The sequence below is a fragment of the Helobdella robusta genome (genome assembly GCF_000326865.2).
Source record: "Helobdella robusta unplaced genomic scaffold HELROscaffold_13, whole genome shotgun sequence".
NCBI lineage: Eukaryota > Metazoa > Annelida > Clitellata > Rhynchobdellida > Glossiphoniidae > Helobdella > Helobdella robusta.
In genome coordinates this window covers 2,681,694-2,708,583 of record NW_008703718.1, presented here as the reverse complement: position 1 = coordinate 2,708,583, position 26,890 = coordinate 2,681,694, and the positions used below count along the sequence as shown (strand labels likewise).

General features: G+C 30.8%; 1 protein-coding gene across 1 annotated transcript; it reads left to right on the top strand.

Moving 5' to 3' along the window:
- Positions 1–10,961: 10,961 nt before the first annotated feature.
- HELRODRAFT_73897 (hypothetical protein) lies at positions 10,962–15,121 on the top strand (the record flags this gene model as incomplete). The annotated part of the gene is made up of 3 exons (XM_009014283.1): positions 10,962–11,062; positions 14,611–14,728; positions 14,969–15,121. Coding segments are annotated over 3 exons (372 nt in total), but the record flags the coding sequence as incomplete, so codon positions are not given.
- Between the last annotated feature and the right edge of the window lie 11,769 nt (positions 15,122–26,890).

Sequence of the window (26,890 nt, the reverse complement as noted above, 5' to 3'; positions counted from 1 at the left end):
TATAATACCATGTTAAAAAGATACCATAAAATGAACCATCCTCATTCAATTCGATGTTACGTCGTTTTCATTACACGTTTCAATGGAACCGCACGGTACAAAAGGCTTGATATCACCAGTCGAACCTACTGCTACTTTGTTGAAACATGAGAACATACACGTGCAGTCAAGCAAGCAGACAGACAGGCAGACAGACACACCCAGACAGACAAGCAGCCAGGCATACAGACAAGCAAGCAGAAACGTACAGACACGCAGGAAGACATACATACATACATACATACATACAAGCAGATACAAAGACTGACACACACGCACAGACAGGCAAGCAGACACACAGACAGGCAAGCAGACACACAAAAACAGACATACACATACAGACAGGCAAACAGACACAAAAAACAAACCACAAACATACAGCTAGACAAGAATAAAAATTCAAAGAGAGACATGGAAAAAATCAGACACTTATTTAGACATACAGACAGCTATTGCAACATTCATTCATTCATACACACACACATACATACATGAACTATACAGACTTTCAAAAATGCATACAAGCAGGCGGACGAAGATTAAATTAATTTAACAGACAGAGAAACATGTAAGCAGACATACAAACAAACAGACAGACAGACAGACAGTGAGACATAGAAGTAGTGAGACAGGCACTCAAAGGTAGCGTAATGCAGAAAAATTAGGAAATAATCTCGTTACGTCTCCACCTCATCAACGCATATGACGCCTGCAATGATGATGATGAAGATGATGATGATGGCAGTGATGATGATGATGATAGTGATGATGAAGAGGAGGATGTTGATGACGATGATGATGATGATTGATGCAGGATCGCATGCAAATTGTCTAACGAATGAAATGACATGGAAATGATTCGCCTCTGTCGCAACACTGAAACACTGCAGTAAATTTCTGAGGCCTCGTGTGTGTGTGTGTGTGTGTGTGTGTGTGTGTGTGTGTGTGTAGTGTGTTTGCTTTGTTTATGTGTGTGTGCGTGTATGTGTATGTGTGTATGTGTGGATGGATGGGTGGGTGGGTGGATAAGTGGTATAAGTGTGTGTAAGGGTTTGTTTGCGTTTATCTGTTAGAGTTCAGTTTCGTTTGTGTTTCTGTATGATTATGTGTGTGTGTAGTGTGTGTGTGTGTGCGTGTGTGTGCGTGGTGTGTGCGTGCGTGTTTGTGTTTGTGCGTGTGTACGTGCTCGCTCGATGTTATGCATGTCACTTCGCATGTCACTTCGCATGTCACTTCTCTTAACGCGAGTCCATAAAACAACAAAGTATTAATAGCAAACAAAACAATGGTTATAAGAGGATAATAATAAAAATTATGATAATAATATGAATAATAATAACAAAATAACAATAATAATTAATATTATTATTATTATAACAAAGATATAATATTAGCAAAAAATATTATGGGAAATATGGATGGCTAAAGAAAAAAATCAAAACGCAGGAATAGAAATAACATTCCCCGACGGTATTAAATTAATATCAATATAAAAATAAATTGTTTTTAACATTGTTTTTGTTATTGATGTTGTTGGTTATCTAGCCGTTGTAATGACAACCAGTTATTCTAATCGGTGCTGTTTGTTGGCTAGTGTGATAGAAACAGTTATTGTTACTGATGTTGTTTGTTAGTTGGTGTATATTTCAGTTGTTGCTTTTACTCATGTTGTTAAAAAATGTGGCAAAAATGTAGGTATGTACGTGTGTGTATGTGTATTTGGGTGTATGTGAATGTATGTATGTAATTGTGTGTGTGTGTATGTACGTGGATTGTTTTTACGGATATGCAGAAAAAAAATATACAAAGATAATGGGACTTACCGAGAGCAATTAGGCAGGAAGATAATGCATACCATCGCAACAACATCTCAACAATGACAACAACAGCAACAGTAACAACAGCAACGATGTTGTTATGTAACTCTGATTCGTCTTTGAACACAAATTTTATTTACGATTTGCGTTGTATTGTTTTGTTTGTATTGAAATGTACGTCGTTAATTTAAAACTCTAAACAAAGCCGGCATATGCATGCGGATCGATGAAGCTTTTTATTGTAGGGACAAATGATCAGCGGACCGACAACCAACCAACAAAGCAAGAGATCAAAAATAATATCTAGCTACCACTAATAATGTATGAATGTATTTTTGGCAATCACATCAGACAACATACGCATACGTGCGTACATACGTACATAATGTCGTATGAAAAAAGTACACTGTGTAAAGGTATGGTGCTTACTGCGTGTATGCGTATGTATCGTACACGTAAAAACTTATTCATCATTTATGCGTACACAAAAACGCATGAAAAGCTACAGCATATAAATAATTATATGGATGAAAAAAGATCAAGGCAGAAAACAGTGGTACATAATATACAACACCATACAATACGAATACAATACAATAAATTGCACCATATTTGAGTATTGGATATTTATACATACGTGAATAATAAAGTTAAAACTAATGCGATATGCATTGGCAACATGTTCCAATTTATTACGAAACACGCGATTTCGAGGACGATGATTACGATGATGACGGTGATGATGGTGATGGTGATAGGAATGATGGCAATGATGATGAAGAAGAAGAAGAAGATGAGCATGATGATGAAAAAATGAAGATGATGACGACGATGAAGTTGATGATGATATGATGACGATAATTATAACGAGAATCCTGGTTTATAAATAATTATTTTGCACTCATAAGTATACAAAATAGCGAGTTATATAAATAAACACAGGTACGAACGCGTGAACGCAGCAGTGAAGCGTCAAACCGCATTTAATAATTAGAAGTGAATAAATTTAAAAGGTGAACGCCGGCACGACAAATGAACTTCATTTCTTCAACGTTTCTTCTTCATTGTAATTCAGGTTTCCGTGCAAGTGAACGCTGCTTCAAATGAACGTTAATTGTCTGTTTCGTTTTTTCTTTCTTTCATTCATTCGTTCGTTTGTTCGTTCGTTCGTTTTATCATTCATTTGTCATTCATTTTTTCATTCAGTCAGTCATTCATTCATTCATTCAATCCGTCAACGCACTTTTGCATTCGAGTTTTTTTGAGAAAGTGAAATGAATAAATTGATCTTTGGCTCTAATTTATTTTGATTCACGGAGATTTTCGTGTTTCCACATTTTTTTTAAATCTGATCAGAAAGCAGCCAGCCAGACCAGGTGTAGGCATGGTATATATTGAAATAAGAAAAAGAAATTTCGTCATACCACATGTAGAAGGTATTTTATTTATATTACATGTGGGTGTGTGCGTGTGGTGTTGTGTGTGTTGGTGTGTGTGTGTTGGTGTGTGTGTGTTGGTGTGTGTTTTCATTCATACATTTATTCGTACAATTTTTTAATTTAATCTTGTATTAAAATTAAAATATAAATATCAATAAAAATATCACTGAGTAAAAAATAAATATTCTATTTCTTTTTTTGCTTTACACAATGTTCAAATATTGCACCCACTAAAACACACATGCAAACGTTTATATACAACGTACATACATACATACATAAACTTCAGTCACACGGAAGCTTTTTATTTTGAATGCAAACAAACATGCAAACAATACAAACAAACACACATACGCACACACTCGCACACACAGACGCTATTACACACACACATATATACACACATACACTTACACACAACACACACATACACAGTTTAATATTCAGTGGACTGGATAGTAACAATATTGTATGGAGTGAGGAGAGGCAATGAAACAGTATTGCGATGCGTCTCAACATGGAAATTTCGTGACGTTAAATGTGCAAGTTCGTCGCTGAAAGAGCCTCATAATGTGAATTCATTACTTTCCATAATTACTATCTCACTACTAAAATACTAAATTGTATTCAATACTTCATAAATAACATTTAACGTTGGCAAACTCTTATTAAAATAATTCGAAAAACGCTTAAATGATAACAAATAAACATAGACAAGACATAAAAACAAAACTCTTTTCTTTGTACCCTTTTCTTTGTTCAATTCCAACGCTCTTCGAACATGAAAAAATATAAACCCGTTATAAATGGTGCCGATAGCTTTAGTCAAAAAAAGTGCAACATTTAGAAAAATAAGATGAGTGCATTACCGTTTATATGCAAAATAATTTTCTATAATTTTTTTTTTAAAGTGTAAGAAAAAATTTTTTAAAGTAAACTAAAAAAGTTAACCGACTAAAGATGTACCTATGTAGCGTAGGTACACTGATGGTGGATGGTTGGTGTATTCTGTAACCACCATACGCCATCCTGTCACCCATTTGTCTTTTTATAAAAAGTTATTTTAGCAATATTTTAAGCAGCATTTATTTAAAAAAAAAAAAATTTTTCAACATCCTGTCCGTGGCTAAAAAAAAGAGAACATCATATAACGTTATACCAAACTTAAAAATGGATCCGTATTTTAATTGGATCGTCGAATTAAACATATAAAAAGTAGGTTTAGCAGTTAAAAAAAATGTTTAGTTATAAAATCCATTGTAACAGTCCTGTCAAATAAGTTTTCAAAAAAATCCCATTTTGAGAGAAAGTTGTTGAAAAGTGAATGATAAAGGCATTTTGATGTATGGAGTGTGGTTGGAGATGGACCAATAGAGGCATGACGTCACAATAGGATGCATTCACTTTTATTATTAACTGACATTATGATGTCATTAAATGTTCAACAACATCAACAACCCCGACAACAACTACTACGTACACCGTAACAGCAGCAACAACAACAACTGCCGCAACGCGACGACGACAACAACAATAATAATAATAACTACTACAACTGCTGATACTAAACCAAAAACAACAACCTTTGAAACAATAACCACAATAATTACTTCTACCACAACTACCAAACCAACAACAAAATAATCAATGACAACAGCAACGAAAACAATTTAAAATACATGAAAATGTTCGAGATGATATCAGTAAAAATGACGTCAGAAAAACGATTACATGAAAAAACAGCCCTGACATTACCAATGAAAACATTAAAACCAGCAATAATAATAATAGCAACTCCAATAATAATAATAATAAAACAAAAGAAATGATAACAATGATAAAACATTTATTAAATTTAGCACCATTCTGGGATTGAGAGAAGTTGACTTGATTGACAAGTCAAAACGCGGGCGATCCAGATTACATCATTACGCCAAACGTGTGTGTATGTGCGTGTGCATGTGCGTGTAAGTGTGTGTGTGTGTGCGCGCGTGCGTGTGTGCGATAAGTACAGTATTGTATGAATTCTACCGAACTGTTTGCATTAATCAATATTTAAAGTTTTTCTTTTTAATTTTCCTTACTGGAATTTTCTGGAAATTGTAAAAAAAATAAATACACGCTATGTCAGATTTGCCATGGTGATGAAAAGTTTGTAAAATATGACGTCATATGCGAGGCGTCATAGCAATTTAATCATTTGTAACAGTATCATCATCTTATGTTGTTGGGTTAACGCGATGCAGAAATTATACAACTATCTGAGAGTTTTTTTTTTGTCTTCATTCATTCATTAGATTATTCATTCATTTATTCATTCGTTCGTTCGTTCGTTCGTTTGTTCGTTCGTTCGTCCTTTCATTCATTCATTCATCCATCCATCCATCCATCCATCCATCCATTCATTCATTCATTCATCCATCAATTCATTCATTCATTCACTTTTCTCATCGTTTACTTGTTTATACACTTAATCATTGCTTGTTCTTTCTTCTTTAAATTTAATTAACTACGTTTCATTAAAATAAAAACTGGATGAAAATCAAATGCGAAATCCTGAAAAAAATTTATCCAGCAAAAATGTAACACTGGAGAGTAACATTAAGCTGACACAAAGCTGAAAAACCCTACGCATTAAATTCGGATTAATTTAAATTTTTTAAGTAAAATGAAATAAAATTTCGGGGATAATTCTTATAGTCAATATTTGCGCGACGACCATTTTGTAAACTGGATATTTTATTTATTTTATATGCAAAAATAAAATTATACCAAAAAAACTGTTTAAAGCACTCATATTTCATGGTGTTTATGATCAAATAGTAAAAGAGATACGTAGGTATAAAATCCAGGCAAAAAATAATGTAACAAAAATATTAAATGTCATTTTGACAGGTGAAGCTATATAAATTAACTCGATGATTAAATGATTAATTAAAAAATAAATAATTAATTGGTTAATTTGTTTGACTAAAACTAAATTACAAAAATGTATAAATACAAAAATATCTTATTGGTGAAAAAAACCCAAAACATTTATATCATATTAAAAAAGCTGAAAAAAGTTTGTTCTTTAGATAAGTGTGTGTGTACTGTACATGTATGTGTGTCTATGTGCTGAGTATGTAAATGTAGGTGTTTTCATGTGTGTGTTAGTTTATGTGTGTATATCATTGTATAAGTATATGTGGTATGTATGTGTACATATGTATGTATTTGTGTATGTTTGGTTTTGTGTGTGTGCGCGTATGTGTGTGTATGTGTGTGTGTGCACGTATGTGTGTGTGGTGTGTGTGTGTGAGTGAGTAAGTGAGTGTGTGTGTGAGTGAGTGAGTGTGTGTGTGTGTATGTGTGTGTGTGTGTGTGTGTGTGTGAGTGTGTGTGTGTGTGTGTGTGTGCTTAGAGCTATTTATAACACATTGAAGAACGACGGACGACAAATACTTGCCAACTCATTTCGGTTATTGTAAGAACCCTTAACATGCACCCATCCATATGTTATTTCATTTTTTACACATATATATCTATTTCCGTCTGTTTGTTTTTACGCTGTCATGTCATGGACCGATGATGTCATCACTTATGTTCTATTTTTAGATTGTGAGTATTTTTAATTTATTGTTATTATTATATGTTATTTTAATTGTTTTAGCTATTATTTTTATTAATTAATATAATTATCTATTATTTTTCTTTATATATATATATATATATATATATTGTATATAAGGGATAGATGGATATATTGAGTTGATCAATTAATCAACGAAATTTATTTACATAGCGTATAGTCTGTGTGTGGAAACATTAGAAAACAATTACCCACACATCACACACACATACATGTACACACGCGCGCGCGCACGCACACACACGCACACGCATGCACACACACACACACACACACACACACATATATATATATATATATATATATATATATATATATATATATATATATATGATCATAAATATGTAAGTATACAAAATACTCTCTTTTTACGAGTATACACGGCATATATATGCATACATACACACACTGCATGTTCGCACTGTATATAGAATTCAATAGAACAACTACAGCAATTAAGCCGCTAATTTATTATTAATGGAAAGGATAGACAACAAAACGCTATAAGATACTGTTGAAATGGAAAGATGTAGAGAAGGAAATGGATGGAATCGACTCTGTGATTGTTCGTCTGCAGCTCAGACGGATTAAAAAATATTACTTTATATCTAATTGAATAGTATTAATCACCTGTTGTTCAAGACATTTTGAAAGTTATTATAATTATACATTATCATAAGTAATCATTACAATACTTATAAATGTTTGTCAGTATTTATAGATATTTATGCAAGTATTTTAGGAATTAGGACAATAATTTTTATAAATTTAAAAGTATAAATACTCATAGCTACAATTAAATTTTCGTGTCGCAGTACAAAGGCTCTGCACGTGCACAAGCCTTATGAAACTTTTTGGTTATCGCACAATAACAACAACGGATGAGCTAACTCGCCAGCGAATATTCCATATTTGATTAGCTTTTCAACCCTACAAAAGAATATGTATAATTTTATATTTACACTTTTTTTCTTCAAACTAATAATTTTTCAAACTTTTTCTTATTTAGATGTTCATTTAATGTTAAGTTTTTTTTAGTAATTTTCAATCTTTTTGCTTCTTGTAGGTATAATAAACGTGCGTGCATTTCAGCATGCAATTTCATCTACTAAGCAAGAAGAACTACATGGACATACACGACTTCGTGGTTTAATTCAGCATTGGTTATCCTAATTTACACCTTCATGTCACGAACAAATAAATTTACATACATCAATATAACCAAGGAAATCACCAGCTGAAAAAATCAACAAAAATAACTATGAATTGTTAAAAATCTGGCGTTAAATTTTGGCACATTTTTTCAGAATTGAAGGTGTTACTATTTGTAAATCGTTTTAAGCACTCTGTGGTTAAATAGGTGCATTCTGTGGTTAAATAGGTGCATTCTGTGGTTAAAAAAAGTGCATTCTGTGGTCTTCAATCACCGCGGCAGCATTCCTGTACGAAAGTATACTTGCGATACGATTTCATAAAACTGCCACGTCGCAACTGACAGCCTCCTGTCCAGATAAACTTCCTCAAAATTTGTTCACTACAGAAAAAAAGTTTCCCATCAAACTCATCTTATAGATATTAAAAAATATTTATGTCTACATATGACAATGATGAATGATAATAAAAAAATAATGCAAATATTTGTGGTTATGTTTGTGTAATTTCGAATAAAAAAATAGCCGAAATTTAATATTGGCACAAAATTGCGACATAAAATAGAAATAAATAAATGATTGTCGCTGTCACAGGACGCCTCTCAGCGTTAATAGATTATTAAAATTTTTGATGGAGTGCGAGCAAGGGAGTCCTAGTGAAAAAAATGCGGAAAGCTTTTCCTGGTTCATGATGCATAGCCAAGCATACACACGGATAAACCAGCACCGTTTGAAAATAGCTTGCTTGGCATTGTGGATTTGTGATTGTAATGATGATTGGGGCATGGTTGAAATGTTACCTTATTCGTTGAGTTATTTAGTGGTCAAATGCGGGCATTTTGTTGCGGATGGATGTACACACAGATGGAATGACGGCAGAGAACACAGGGAACACAGTGAAAGTAGTCACGCTAGCTGCCACGCTGCTGCTATTTAAAGCTCATGAATATTCATGAATTTCTGTCAACATCATTTTCTTATTCGTCGTCATCCTCTTCCTCACTACGAGCGAACCAATGTGATATGTCTGCAGATCTATAATTATATAGATAGAAGTGTAGGTTGCTTGGTTGGTTGGTTTGTCTGTTGGACAATACCACAACAAATATGGCTACGTTTAGATTTGTACATCCAAAAATTATTTGGTTTTTAACATGTATTTATAGATAGTTCCTTTGGATCCGGATTACTATGCCATGAATAAATAAAATATTTGCGTTCGATTTTTTGTACTGAGTTACGAGTCGTATAAATTGGTAAATAAAATGCAATAGTTAGAATTAGTAGAATAAATAAATAAAATGAACGTTGTTGATCAACTTAACTGGTTAGCGAATAAAATATAAATGTGATTTCAACGAGAATACAAAAAAAGATGTCGCTTTTGTACACCAGAGGTTGGTTACTCCTTTTATTTTAATTATTTCCGGTTTTTGTCCCTTTAATTCGGCGGCGTGTGCTTTAAATTCAAAAACCGAATTCTGAATTTTAATGATTTCAATTTTGTTAATGATTTAATGAATTGTCTGCATATTATATTTTTAAACTGTTAACGTAATAATTGTTTTTTATATTGATTTTTCAAGTAAAGAAAGGAGCTCTGTCCGGTCCGCCAGGTAAGAAAAAAATACATCTAAAAATTTTTTCAATAGTATAGCTATCTGCTATAGTTATAGTAGTATCTAATCAAAATTTTCAAATGAACAATCTATAACTAAATTCAATTTGTATTGTGATTATAATTATAAGTTTGTTGAAATTGGTTTTGGGTTTTAATTTTAGTAGGTTTTTTTATTTTATTAAAATATTATTGGATGAATCTGCTATGCTCTTGCAAACTGATTCTTGAAATAATTTAATTTTAAAATTTTATAATCCAATCCAGTTGAATACTGTCCAAAATAAAACTAAACTAAAATGAGGGATGTAACAGCAAAATAAATTTAATTTATATATTTGTAGGTGTTTTGAAGGTATAAATTACTCAAGAGAAATTTTTAAGTTTATGAAGTTAAGCAAGTAAATTTTTAAGATTTAGTTTTGGACTGCTTGGTGAAGTTTGTTTTTTTTAAAGATCAAAGCGGTTCAGTTAATAATAAACATAAAATTAAAGACAGATCAAGTTTATCATGTGATTTTATTACTTGAGTTACATTCATCCAACCAAATCAAATAGTAATAGATTTATTAATTTATGGAAGTCGGTGTTGTGGAGAAATTAAACTTTAATTTATTTATCAAAGCTTGTCTAAATTGAGTAGTTGATTAAGTGTGAATTGTTTAAACTTTTCAAATATCAATCACAAAATACATCGATAATAGTTAATTTTTATAGGTAGGAATTGTAGTTGGTCATTAGAATATTTTAAAATGTTACATGTATTTGTTATCTTTAACAAAAGTGTTCTGTTTTTAAAATAAATCATGAAAAAATTTCTTAAGGTAATTTTTGGTATCTTTGCTTTATTCACCAATGGATCCATTCTTAATTACGGAGAAAAGTTTTTAAAGAATCATATTATACACATTATTATATTCTTTGGAAAGCAAGAATAATTACATTTTCTGTAAGGCTTCACTAATCTTTCTATGTTATTCTTGCAAAAGTAGGTATGTCCATGAACACTCATCATATTTGTTTGTAAACTCACTACAGCTTGATGTAGATAGATTTTATCTGACAATATCTAAAGTTACTATGGTGAATCTAGATGCAGTCAGGATTTTTTGTTATATATACATATATTACATTTTTACTTTTAGAACATTCAAATATGCTATTCAATGTTGTCATTCCTATTTTTGTAAAAAAAATATGCTATAGTTTGAAATAAAAACTAGATTTTGAGATTTATTTTTATTTAAAGTAACATTTTTTTTCATAGATAAGTTCCACACATATGTAATCCTGAAACTGCAGAATGTCAAATCATCTACATTACCTGTTAAAGGCAAGAATCCTGTCTGGGATCAGGATTTTGTTTTGTGAGTTAATTGAAAATTTTTCAATTTCAGCTTTGTTATTGTATGACAACGTAAAAATTGTAACAGAGAGTATGTTCTAACTAAATTATTTACTAGCAAAACTTTCACCGTTGTATCTTGATTGGTTTTTTCTGAAAACACTTTTTTAATTAATTTTCAATCATGTTCTTTACTTCAAACAATCAACTCTTGAATATTTTTAAGGTCTATGAAAATTTCAACTTCTTTTTTTTTTTAATTTACTGCCAATTTTTTCAATGAAGAACAAAAAACTGATCAACATTTTTTTCAAGAATTTCTGATATAATATGATGATGAGATAGATGAGTGTATGTACGACATTCTTGTTTTCAAACAAAAATGTTAAAATAGTTTATATTCTAATTAATTATCAGTTATATATAGGAGCTGTAAGCAACAATTTTGATATTTTGAAAAACAAACAAAGTAGTAATGAATTGTTAAAAAAGGCTAAAACCTTTAGAAGTGATGAAATTTCAGCCAAGTAAAATGAAACACATTTAAACAATCTTTCACCACATTTGTTGTTACTTTCTTTTTGGTCATTTTTAACAATCATCATCATTATCAACATGAGCATTTTACAATTAAAAGAGAAAAAATTAACAGAAGAATTTCTAGGGAATAAACCACAAATAAAACATTTTTCATCTTGCATTTGTTTATGCTAGGTCTCATTCCTTAAAACTTTTTCACTAAAGCTATATATTCATTAAAAGTGATACATTCTTTATTATTTTTACATCTTCTTGCTATTTGACACATCTTTTTGATTAATTATTTAGTGATCTTTTCCTCTGAGGTATGATGATTGCTCTGCCACAGTTCAAAATTTTTATTATATCTATATTACTAAACTAATGATACAAATGAATCCAAGGGTCTCTCGTTCTCTAATATTAGGTGGAGGGTTTGATTTTAATATGAGCACACAGTTCATGAATAATTTATTTTTACATCAACATTATACTCCTAACATTCCTTTCCAGGCATTTCACTCCTTGTGTACACTCCATTAACATCCATTTTTTCATTCCTGTCCATTCCTGAAATAGCTGGAGCATTCACATATGGACTCACTTGTGTTCCAAACTATTTAATTTATTTGCTTTGAAAACATTTTATAATGTTTGGCCGGCAATGTTTACCATTGTGTGTATCTGTATTTATGCATGTGTATGCCTTATGTCTTATCTATATCAACTATTTCATTTGTTTGTGTGCATTTTGTATATGTCACAGAAGAGTCATTTTTATTGTTTGAAAATTTGTATAATTTTGTATAATCTTTTCAGATGTGCTTTTTCTTATAGTGATGTATGTATGTTTGTTTGTATGTATGCAATATTTTGATTGCCCCATCCTTTCAATGGAGTGTGCAATTAATGTTGTTTCATGTTGAAGTATTATATAAATGAATATATGCCAGCTTGCGACCAGCATGTTCTGCATGCAAATGACGTTTAGGATTATAAAAAAAAAAATAAAAATTTTGTTATGTTCGTATATAATTTTTAGCTTCATTTTGCTAGGATTGGCATTTTTATTTGATGTTTATGAACATGATATAATAATGTTTGGGTGTGCTTTTTCAGCATAAAATTATTTTTTTACTAAGAGCATATATTTATTATATATATTGGCTTACTTCCCTAGTATATGATCTGATATTCTGCTGTCTTGTAAGTTTTAAGGATGGATGTAGTTGCTAGGTGTCATTTGAAGAGTTGTATCATTGTTTCTATATATTTTATTATTTATGATGTTATATAACTGTTGATTAATAAATATAAAAGTATTATATAATATTTGACTTTACATATTAGTTGAAGTGTTTAGATTGTATTTTACTTTAATTTTTCATTCTATTCTGTTGAAAAATTCTCAAAAATTAAATTAATTCAGTTTACCTTCATAAAACATGATAAACATCTTTATGAAAATGTTAAATTGATTTATGAAGACTTTTATTTAGTTACTAACGCTGGAAGATTCTTACTCATAGCCACTGGCCTGTAAATTAATTTTTCATGTACTTTTCATGTTTCAAATTTTATATATTTTACTTATTGCGTTATGCCTTTTAGATGCTACACATACATCTGAACCAAGAAACATATCTGTCAAGAAATAATTGTTTTAATGTTACAAACAAAGTACAGTATGGCATTTTAAAATGTTTAGACTGCATTTGAAATAAACCAAGTTTAATCACACAAAAGGAGGTAGATTGAAAATTAAATATAGCTAGAATCTGATGAAAAATATTCAGCCCATTATATAAAATTACCAACGTTAAATAAATTTCAAATTTTAAGATTTGTTTTTTGAAAATATAAACAGAGAGATGCACTCAACAATTTTTACGAAAAAATTTTTTTACAGATTCAAAAATATTGTGTTATACTTGTTTCAATTAGATTTAATTTTGTACTTGAATTCTCAGTTTATGAAAAATTTTCAACATTATTTATATTTTGTTTAACCGTTGCAAGCAAGCACATTTTGCATCTTCTCTGCAGAAAATTACATGCCTATTATTTGGTCATTAGAATGTTTGCATGCATGTGGAATGACTGTGTGTAATGAACCAACAAGAGAGCAATGAATTTTTTTTTTCAAATTTATTCATCGGTCTTCTGAATTTTATTTTCTTCTTTTTTGGTTTATCTTTGCTTTTTTCAATTTATTTTCAGTGTATTGATTTATCATTTAGTGTTATGTACTGACAAGAAGGTGCGGTATGTTGATTTTGTGAAATCATCCACTCCAAATCAGGAAGTTATATATATTCTTTTTTTTTATTGGTGTACTACTATATACGCTTGCTGTATTAATGTTGGCATGGAGGTGCACTTGAGTTCATGTGTGAGCTTGCATTTAGGCACAAAAGCAATAACACATTTTGTTTTTAAACATAAAATTGTAGTGAAAGTCAAATGCAGTGATGCTTTCTTTACTCAACTACACAATTTCAAACTTAAAGTTAGGAGTTTGATAAAAATTAGAGAAATAACTAGGGGGTTTCTTCTTCTCTGTGGTGAGTTTATGTTTAACAAAAATGAAACCAACTAACATACACAGACTGGCTGGTAATAATGGTATGGAAAAGAGGAAAATTTTATTGGCATAATGTTTTTTTTTTATTTTTTAAATGAATTTGCTTGTTCCTCCTTGTTTCCATTGCTATGCGCGACCTACATGTATGTACACAAAACTTCCTGAAATGGTTCTTTTTTCAACGTTTAAAATTTACTTTAACATTGCTATTTCTTTCTATTGTTGTTTACTTTAAAATATTCAACATCCATGTCATGAATGCCTTTATGATTTAGTTTTAATTCATTTTATACAAATTTCTTCTTACTGAAATATTTAAACATCTTTTATTTATTTCTTACTTTAGAAAGACAATAATTATTTTATCATAGTAAAATAACTGTTTTGAAGATTTATTTTACAAACAGTGGAATATTTTTACATTGTTTTATAATTTCAACCTGAACGTATACATTTCATCCTTCCAGTGAAACAATGAGATTGGACACAGTACTGGTCATTGAATTGTGGAATAAAGGATTGTTATGGGACAAAGTGCTTGGCACTCACTGGCTACCACTGGCTACCATTAGCATTTCTAACACTGTTTGTAAATTTTTGGTGCCTAATGCTGAATATATATTTTTTGTATCACTTTAGATGGTTTTTTTTTAGTTTGAAAGATTCCGTATAATCAGTTGAAAAATTTTTCATCATTTTACTTTGTAATTTGATGTTGGTCCGCATCGTATCTATATATATTTTGGTTATGTGTGCATTTTTTTATTTTTTCCTAGAGTTCCACATCAGAAATAGATTCTTTGCTTGTTTTTTTTTTAAATAAAGGATGGTGATGGTCAATGGATCTCAATTGACAGTGAGATAGTGCTGAAGAATGGAGAGACGTTTGGGACACAATCTCCTACCGGTCATCACGTCCTCATCGACTGCAGATTTGAGATTCCAACGTACAATAACAATAATAACAACATTGGTTAGGTTTCTGCCGTTATTGTTACTATTTTGCTTCAATGCTGTCTTATTGTTGTTTCGTTATTTAATTTTTTATTTACTTTTATTTTCTTTAATTTGTTTCTTTTTCTCTTTGAATGACTGGTGATTAATCAAACTAATCACTTGCCAGCAATCCATTTAGGGAGTTTGATTAAAAATTTTATTCACTGCTCATCAATTGTTAGATTTTTCCTGTCTTTGTTTGCTTAGTTTAGTTTATAATTTTAGTAGTATTTATACTTAATAATAATTTGCATTCCATGTTCTGATCTTTCAAATTCGTCGTCATTTAATTATTTAAACTTTAATTTTAATTTTTTGAGGTTTCATTGCTTAGAAACAAGTTGACGTTTTACACCGGACCAAGAATGTTTTTTATGATTCTAATTATATTGTTCATCAAGCTCTCTACATGAATGGAAGAATGAATACATGAACAAAATGATTGAGATAAATAAATTGATGAATTTATAATTTGGAAGGAATAAACGTATAAACAAAATTAAGACATTAAAGGCCTAACAAATGAATGAATGTGTGGACAAAATGAACAAATGAAGGAAGGAAGGGGAAAAAATGAATAAATGGTACTCAGTGTTGTACTCTATGGACAATCATGTAATCATTGCTGTTTCTATAGTCCTCTGCACATTTGCTACTAGGTTCACATTCATGATCATTACGCTGAAGATTAAAATCTCTTACAGAATTTTATAATTTTCATTCTTATGCAGCAGAAAAAATGAAAATATTTGAGTACAATCATTTATTTATTGTAGTTTTGGTTTAAGCCATTTATTTTAACTTATTAAATCTACTTCCGTTTAATTTAAAAAATGAAAAACTGGTTATATTATAAATTATAGCCGCTCGTTCTGTTTAACATTTTATTGAATCTCCACTTCTTTAATTATATGCTGTTTCCTTCCTGTTGTTTTATTTCTTTTTTCCTTGTTCAAACACTATTTTCACATTTGAAAAATAAATTACAGCCATTAATCATAGCACATGTTGCATACCACGCAATTAACCATCAACCCACCACCGAAATGATAATAATAAGAATGATAGATGGTGATGATAAAAATTATCTCAACTGATGGACTGTCTCAACTGACCCTAATGGCTATGATCGCCATAATGGCCATGAAATTTGCAGTAATGATAAGATGATTGATGATAATGTCATCACTCTTTCTACATTTAGGTATGAAACTTTTTATATGTTCAGTGCAGGCAAGGCATATTAATAATTTCTTCCCACACAGAGAACAAACACGTACGGCTACTGATGCAATACTAATGTACATTCTGTGTAATGTTGTTACATCAAGATAAGGTCAATGTATCAAACCAAACCCAACCAACTTCATTTGCATTTTTTGCGCATTCTTCATATTACTCTCTAATTTCAAACGTGATTAAATTTTTATTGATTTTTTGGGATGCTCATCAAAGTGCTGAGTTCTCACTAAGTTATATACAGTCATAACAATATTTCAGTTATAATCCTGTTTCTGAATATATGTGTTAGCGTGTGTGTGTGTATGTGTGTGCGTGCGTGCGTGTGTGCGTTTTTTCTTTATAATTTGTTGATAATATTTACAATAGGCTCTCTGGCAATTTCAGAGAACCCACTGCAAAAGATGAACAACATAGTGGATCAAAGAGTGGTGAGATTCGAAAAAATTTTAACACATTCGGCTTTCATTTGATCATTTGTTTGTGTGTTAATGTATTACACTACTTATGCTTGTTCTCGCCATCTTTTCCACATTCTGCGTCTGGCTGACATGACGTATTTCATATACAAAACGTGTAAGTAACTTTTCTCAATTAATATTTTGTCCTTTTTTTTAGTCACATATTACATCTTCTGACTATGCATTTCATTGCTTATTTTTTGTTCTTTGTATGTAACATCTAAATTGTTAGTTGAAATATTGTTGAAAAATGTTCATGTTACATAATACCACATAATGGAACATGAACAAACTATTTTTTTTGCCGAATATATTGGTGTCATATGCCAATTTTTTGAACAAAGTTTGTTATTCATAATTTATTTTTCAGCGTTTATCCAACGAAAATTTTTTTTTTATTCTTCTAGATTCAGATGAATCAAGATTTATCTCAAAAACAATTTGCAAATCAAGGTTAATATTTAAAGTTCATTTAAATTAAAAAATTATCTTTTATTATTAAATAAGAGATTGATTCTTTATGGATATGTTTAAAGTGTTTTTAGCAGTTTAAAACAAGTTTTTGCCATTTCTACATTTTATAATGAAATTTTAGTGAATGCAATTTTCAAACAAAATGTAGATAATCCATCATGTTCATCTTCATTATTTTCTATTGCCATCATTATCATGAATGTTAATGGCTCATTGTGTTTGGAGGTTTTTTGTGAAGTGAATAAGTGCTACCAGCATATATTAACAAACAAGTGCTGCAAAGATAATACTATTATTATTTGTGAATGTGTATTATCAATTTTATATATTTTATTTGTTCCTAAATCTATTCTTTTTGAATGAATATTTTTAGTTATTCTTTGAAATTTTCACAGTTATGCCATCAGACAAAAGTAATTACATACCATACCATCAGCAAGAGCAACACCATCAACAACAACAACTGCAACATCAACCACAACAACAACAGCATCATCATCAACAACAACAACTGCTACAACGCTCGCAACAACAAAATTGTAACGAAACATTGCCTCAGCAACATTCGCAAACACCTAATCAGCAAGATCAACAATCAAATTTGCTTCCAAACAATATTACATTCAGTGGTAATCAGAAACCTGCATCACAGCAATATGTAAATCATCTCCCTCTCCAGCAACAAACACAATTGGAGCAGCAGAACAAAAGAAATGCACCGTCACAAAAGCAAACAATCAATGATTATTACGACAAACCAAGTTACAAATACTACAACAACCCCAACGGCGGTCAACAGCAGCAACAACAACAACATTCTTCACTGAATGTGTCACAGGATGCATACAGCAACCAGCAACATCGCCACAGACAAGAAAGTCCGTATCGTCAGCACGGTAGAAGTGACAGTGAATCAGAACCAATTTCATACAACAGTCGTGCTCATTCTTACTATACAGAGAGGTCTTTCTATTTATTTTTGTTTTTCAAAATTGTTTTCTCTTTTTTTTTCTGAAAATTGTTTTTTTTTATCTGAATTTGAGATTAAAATTCTTGAAAATGAAAAATTATGGAAATTACTTTTTTTTTAGATACTTGAATTTTGATCATTTTTCAATTTTTTATACCCTAATTTTTTTACTTGATGATGACTTGTAAAACACTTTAACACCAAAGATATAACTATTTTTGGTAGTCAAAATGTGTATATATAAATTTCACATGTAACGTTTATCTGTATTAAAGAAATGTGTATTTCTTCCATTCTAGTCCCAGGGGTAGTGTAGGTTCTTTTGAATATGGCAGCAGGCAGAGTACACTCGACTATTCACCGACCACTGCTGAGGATTATGATACCTGGTTGGTTAATTATCAAATTTCAATTTATTTATTCCATGTGAGTTTTCTTTTTAGTATACCAGTGTTTTTGTGTGTTGCCGGGAAAATGATTCGTAGACTTTTCAGCTTATTTATCATGTCTGTAAAATATCTAAACTTGTTTCATGTTTGTTTGTTTAAAATCGAGTAAACAAATGCAAATATATGTGCAGGTCTGTATGTATAACTACGTTTGTATCATTCAACTTCTACAGTTTTTATTTTGTACACTTTTTTGGAATATTTATTTTTTAGGAAGAACATTAGGTAGGCGGACAATTGAAAAACAAGCGATTGGATTTTGGGAAAAGTTTCCAAGCAACAACATATCAAGCTTCACTTGCATATAAAATTGTTTCAGTAAAATTATGTTTGTCTGATCGTCCTTTATGTACTCAGCTCAGGTTTATAATTCCAGCTTAAATGCGTTAAGAAGGAAGGTTTACATTTGAGGGAGCATTAAATTACCCAGGAGATTGAATTAAAAATTTGATTTAAATTTGCTACTAAAGTATAAGTAGCTTGTGTAATATGTATAATGTTTGTAATTTAGTGTTCAGTCCATTTTTTATTTCAATTTTTATTAATATTTGATGCATAATTACATTTAATATGTTTATTGGACGTTTTCAAATTTGTTTTGTAATAAATTGTGGTTAAGATTTTTTTTTTCATTGAAACATCATGATGCAACAAAACATTTTTAATGAGGCTGCTATTAAATCGTTATTAATATTTTTTTTAATAATTTTTATTGATCCTACCAAATAATTTTAATTTAAAAAAAAACTGTGTAATACATCACTGCAGCATATATGATAGCGACCTGACTCAAGATTATATAAACAACACCAGCCCACCTAACCACTCCTACACGCCAACTGGCGATTATAAATATGAGTACGATAATGATTACATCAACGATGATTACCACAATGACTCTCACTACGATTATGATGGTTATGACGGTGGCTATGATCAGTACGATGGCGGAGGTGAGTACTACGATGATGAGTACATGGACGATCAGTGGTACGATGATGAGGAGGAAATTTGTGAAGATTCGTACGATGATTACAACCATCGAGATATGAGATCTGACTACGATACTGACTATCAAATGTACGATGACGATGATGGATACTATAACGCAGATGACTATCAATATGGAGATGAGTATGATGATTATTATCTGGCTGATGACTATGCTGAAAATGAAGGAGATTATGATTATTATGAAGGAGAGTACGACCATGTTGATGAAAACTATGACAATGTAGGTGATACCTTAGCCAATGGTTATAATTACAGTGATCAGACCTTACCTTACCCAACATCTTACAGCAATTCAATTATAGCTTCTAAAGATTCTGGATACCAGACTTATGACAGGAGGCAATCATTCAATAAAGATCCATCTATCACTCAACTCTCACAACACAGACCTCTGCAGCAGCAGCAACAACAACAGCAGCAGCAGCAACAACATTATAATGATGATCAACAAACATTACACCCCTCCTTGCCACAATTTCAACCACCGTCAAATGGGCCATCAATTTAACCAATGAGACACCGGCAAAAGACCGCAAGTCATCCATTTCAAATGAAAGCAAGGCAAAGAATGCACAAAGAGGTTCACCAAGCATTCAAGCAACTCAGTATCTTCAACGAGGAGAAAAATTCCAATCCGAGACTACAGCCCAACCTAAAAATCCATCACCATACATTGATCATTACAATCATTACGATAATGAAAACGTTAGCAACTATAAAAGCAATGAATATTCAGATAACCAGAGGCAGCATGATTTGAATTATCAGAATGGCTACAGTGTTAATTATAAAAACTCTATCAATTCAACTTACTCAATGTCAAAGAACAATGAAGCTCTATTTCCCAAGCCGTCATCATCTAGAAGATCTTCCATTAACAAAGCTGTTCCTGGTTCATCTGCAGAGACGCTGAGTCGAAATGCAAGTTTTATATCTTCTGCTTCCAGACACGAACCCTACCAACAACCACAGCAACAACAACATCCATACATGCAACAACAAAACTCTTTTGATCAAAATAGTGTAATAAGCAGCATAAACAAGGAAAGTTCATCGGGTTCCATAGCGACCGCCAGACATAACTCCATCACAGTTATTGCAGATGTTGAACCTCTCAAAGAGCCTAACTTGGGGTGATTATCATTGTAGTTGCAAATCACTATTATGTTCATGTATCTCGGTTTCACTCAGTTTGCCTTTGCTTAGAATCATATTTTGAGTATCATCCCTCATTCAACTATATTTTATTATAATTGGGTTCATTTATTTTTATGTTCATTCTATTGCGTTTAATTTTTCACAATCTTACTTATTTCTTTCCAAATTTTATTTAAAAATTTTGATTTAAACTCCTGAGTTTTTGTTTTTTTGTGTATATCTTGCTAACAACTCATTTCATATTTAATAAATTTTTTCAAATTCAATTTTTATCTCTATGATTGATTACATTTGACCATTTTATTTATTTGTTTTTTTTCTTTTTCTTCTATGAATTATTTGCATGGCCATCAGGAAATGAGTTTGCTCCTCACACGTCAAATGTTTTTTTTGTCATTACAATTTTTATTTTCAATTTTTAGTAAATTTAATTTAATACCTTTTACTGCCGAATGAATATTTACATTATTTTGAACACAACAACGACAGGGAGAGTATGGGGCCAGGTAATAGGAGGCCATCGAATGCTAACCAGTATCCATCCCGGGATAATTCACACACCAATCTTTCCAGTATTTCAAACAAGTATTATTATTTTTTAATTGTTTCATTCTTTAAAATTATAATTTTGATATTTTTTAAACTTTGATAGGTCATTATTTTCATTTTTAAATAACGTTATTCGTTGTATACGTGTTAATTATTCATTTGTAAAAAAATTTTTTTTTAAATTGTCGTTGGTCGACTAAGATAAATTGTTTAACTATTACTTTTTTTTTGTTTACCCTATTATATTTGCTTGCAAAGAATTCAAATGTCAAGCGAAGCTATTTTCTGTTGTATCTAGCGGGAAAGTTGCATTGGAAGAAATATGGCTGGTCTTTGCATGCAGATAAATGGTTGCCCTGCGCACTGATATATTCTTGTTGTTATTGGGAGTGTTTAACCTGGGGAACGTTTTTGTCCTATATCTCTTTACTAGCTTAGTCGTAAAATGTTTAAGATGACGACAATCATAATGACCTTCTTTTTCAATTCTCGAGCTCTAACTAATATTTATAGTCGTGTTGGGTTGTTTTTCTTACTGTAATTCTCTTTGTACTATCCATGACAACAGAATTTCAACATCTTATGATACGAAGACGTCAACATTTTTTGATGAGAAGACACTTGGGACATCAACAACTACCTCAGCAACGCTAGCAGCATCTACAAGTTCAGCAACAGCTACACTTTCAACTGTTCATGAGGGTAGAGTCACACCATCTGTGGCAACTGTGTCATCCGCAGGCACTTCCACAACGACATCATCAACTACGGCAGCAACTACATCATCATCTGTTTTGGATACAAAATCCTTAACGTCGTCTGTCGTGGGTCAGGATGTCTCCTCGCCAGCCAAAGTTAGATGGATTGATGCAGTCAGCAGGGTTTGTGCATCACTCAATAATTCAGTGAGTTTCATTTGATTTGTTTTTTCTTCAACTTTCTTTCAATTACCTTATGATAGTTGTTTCTTTTCAATTCATTTCATTGCTTTATATAAAAACTTTGTTTTTTTTTTATTTATAATGTCATGTTTGCGTTATATGTCAGTGTCCTGGTTATGACATTAAACTGACCCTCACTGCCTTGTGAGTGATGTTGGATCATCAAAGGCTAGGCCCACCGCTTATAACTGTGGTTGCGTAAGGAAGGGCGTCCTGCGTAAAAATTAGCCAAATAAATTACTTATGATGACAGAAGTGACAATGGTTTCATTATAGGTAGCCAAACGGCAACCCCCGATCTCGGGGAAAATGTCGTCTAAACGTGTGTTGTTGTTGTTGTTGCGTTATATGTCAATAGGAAATTAATACATTTTTGTTTTATCTTCATCTACAAATTTTTTAACCGGGAATGATAGCATTAAAATGAAAGCTTATTGTTCTGTCTGCTATTAGTTACGTTGAGTTGTATTTAAATGTGAATATAATCACATGAACATAAGTTAATTTTAAGGATATTTACTGATGTTTTCTATGAACATCTTGCATTGGAAAAATTTTATGAGTTGTTTCATAATTACTTTTCAAGATTATGTGTCCAAAATAGTGAAATACTTTGAAAATGTCTTATGTGGATGCAATGGTTTTTTTATGTTTCCAATTGAGCATTATTTTATAATTGAGAATGAATGCACTGTAAATGAATGGGAGGAAATGCTGATTTACTTTATTGTACACGCAAAAAAGCATACATATAAAAATAAATTTTCAAACTGTTGCAGCAAAAATTATGGTCCTTTTTATTTCATAATTTAATACCAAAACTGTGTTCTATCTCAGTACAAAATACATACTTCTATTGATTTTTATTCCATGACACTGTGCAAATAAACCATTAAACCAACAATAGCCTCACAGAAACATTTTGGTTTTCAGAAAAAAAGAAAAAATACAAAAAAACATGAGAATGGCATATAAGTCGTTGTCAGTGCTTATTGTGTAACGAACATTGATTGTACAACACGTATGTACTGTTGTAAGCATTGTACACGTTCATGCACACTTGGGAGGCTTATTTATTGGATATAAATTGCTATGCATGTTGTTGTGTTATTAGATTTTCTTCTGCGTGTCTTTGAAAGAATTTAGTTTGAATTAAAGTTGGTTGAACAGATGTTCATTCAACTGAGTTTTTTTAATCAAAATTTTTTCCTCAGAGTTTTTTCGTTCTAGGGGAAGATTTTGTCTATTAAGAAGATTTAGCATTTTGTATTACAGTGTAAAAACTAATAATGAAAAGATGCTTTTTGGTATTAAACAGGGAAAGAAACATCAAATTAGATTTTTCTCCTCTCTCTTCAAATAATTAGTTTTACTTTTTGGTTGTGTTTTAATTTAAAAGTTGTTGGCTTAGAAAATATTATATGTTCATCAAATTAATTTTAAAATGTTTTCTTTTTTTATTAAAATTATGGTTGAAATATGATTAATAAAAAATAACAGTTTAAAAAACAGTTGTAATGTATTATTTCATTTTTAGAAAACGTTTCAAATATTCAGTAAATAGTTTTAAAAATCTCCACCATAAAAACAAAGCACAGTCATTCAATGAGTTAAGTCTAAAAGGAAATGTGCCAGCACACACGCTTTGCTATATCAACTTGAACACTCCTCCTTGCAAGCGTACAGAACTCACAATGGAAATTTCTAGTTTATAGTTCTACAAAGAATTGATAGTAATGATTATTTCATTGGCGTTGATAGTTAAAACAGTGTATTTTTCGTCAAAAAATGGGATTTTAAAATTTTTTTTCATTTTTCTTTCACTGGTAATATAACATATTCTTCTTGAGCAGTCACTATTCATAGGTCTTAGTGCTTGGTTTGTGTAGATTTTTAATTATTCAAGCGACTCACTTGTACATCAATCATATTAATATGGCACCAATGTCAAGATGCAAGTCTTATTGCTTTCTTTGTCCTTAAAAAATTGTGAAAATTTTACATTTTTTAGCTTTAAAAGTACTCAGCAAGTTTGAATTACCACAAAATGTTTATAAATCATTAAGTAATTTGTAAATTTTTGTATTTTTCCACGGTTCCGTGAATTTTTTTTTAGGTTTTCGGTAGTTAGAAGCAGTAAAAATTACTGCATGTATGTATTTTGTTTATGACCTTTTAGAACAATGTGTGTCTGTGTGTGTGTGTGTGATATGTCATTTAGGCTTATACATGATGGCATGAGAAAAAATTGTTGAGGCTTTTTAGATTTAAATCGGTTGAAATCTTTTAATTAATGATGATAGGATGTAGTGTGGTTTTATAAGATGTGATGTGATGGGATATCAGGATACGTAGTGTTGGATATCAAGATATGTGGTGCAATTTCATGTTGTATTATGTGATGTGATGATGTGATATGATTTTTTCAATTAAATATAGGTAAAAACGTTTAACAAAGAACAGTGAAAACATTCAATTTACTTATAGATTTAATTATTATATTTGAGTATTTTTTTATGAAAATTCACTACTATGTGAAAATGTATAACTTTCTGCACAGGAACACTTGGGAAATGGAGATGTTCCCAGATTGAGGAGACCTTTCAATGGCAGGTCAGATGAATTTTATTTGGTTTTTCTTTATTCTTTTATTCGTTTTACTTTTCTTATCTGGTTTTAATCATCCTGCCTTCATTTATTTTGTTTTATTTTTATCAAGCTGAGACTTTCGTTAATTTTTTTAATTTTCTTTTTTCAGCTGTTTTGAAAGAAAATACTATTTTTCATTTATTTCTAATTTATCATTTATTTCATCAGTGCAGTCTGCTGCATTCTTAATTATTTCTTGGAAAGTTCCTTTGTTTTTCTATGCATATTAAATGATCAATATTTTTTATTTTTCAAACTTTTTTTTAATTCTCACTTTTTCTTAACTCGTGTTAAACAATCTTTTGCTAAATCTGGAACTCTCTACATCCTCTGACTTCTTCTCTATCATTTACGAAGTTCAGAGCAGATCTCAAGACCCATCTGTTTGCAAAATTTATTGAGGAGCGCTGTTTAACATCGCGGAAATAGCGCTTTATAAACTAATTGATTGATTGATTGATTGAATTCTGTCTAAATATCATATTAATGAAAATTATATTTTTCTAATTTTTATTTTTTAATGAAGTCTCAGCATATAAACATCGTGCAACCTTATAAATAGCAGACAATCACAACATTATAGCTGTTGAGGCACGTGGTCTTACTCTACCTTATACTGAAAATTATTACAATGCTCCAAATGTTGAAACTGTTGTGAGCATTTTGATGAACTGTCAGTTGAAGTAGATGGGTGGAAATTTGCATGCTGTTTTCTCAGCCAACTCAAAAAATTTATGATTTTTTTTTGTAAAATATTAATTGACAAAATAGTAAACAAAATTGAATGAAAAAGTAGCAAATATTGACTACCTAAGGAGTGTCCATACAAAATTTTCAGGAGGAGGAAAAATTATATTGCCAAATTCATCACCCTGCTTGTATAAATAATAAGGCCACTGAATGTCTTTGTAAACACTTTGTGTACATACTGTCCTAGTATTACATAGACAAATTTATGTGTGTGTTGTTAGAACATCCTGTAAAACCTGTGCTTTATAACCAGAAAGTTGTGACTGAACAAGCCAGTTAATTGTTGTTTATGTTACGATTTCTTTTAGACCTCTGTTTATTTGTTAGGTTCATTTTTCTCATTGTTAAGTTTTAAAACTTTTCCAAAATAGCCAAGAAAATAATCTTGCAAACAAGTTATCACCACTGAAAATGATTGAGATTGATTACCTCAGGTTTACAGACAATGATTGATGAGAAACTACAGGATCGCAATTATCATTTTTGCAAAGGATTTATTGAGTTTTTTTTTTTTTTTTTGTTCATTAATCCACATAATAATTCATGTGAAATTGTTGAGACATTGCTAAGTTGTGGTATTATGCCTCACTACCAACTCCACTTGTTTCTTATAAACACTCATTAACTGAAGGTTATTTCTTTTTAAATTAATTGTTACTGTAACTGAGCAAACAATTATTGATGTGAAGTGAATAATGTCTGTATGTCTGTCTGTGTGTATTTCATATCTATGCGTATTCATGTACTTGTAAAGTTAGGGCCTTTCTATCATACTCTGAATAATAATTTATCTTTATTAGAAAATAATTGGTATTAGATAAATGCTTGTACTGATGTGCAATTATTTACATTGGGCAATTAGATATAATTAATTATGCAAAACTGAATCATACATAGAAGCACTCATATTTTTAATTACACCTTCCTATAAATAACTCAGCTACTGTACAACCTAATCATTCGTTCATTCACGTTTTTGTTTGCCTGAAAAGCATTAATTTTATTTCAGTCTACTACTACTACAATATTTATGTATTTTTTTAAATTGCTGTTTCTTGTAAAACAAATTATTTTGTACAGCTTTAAATTTAATTTTG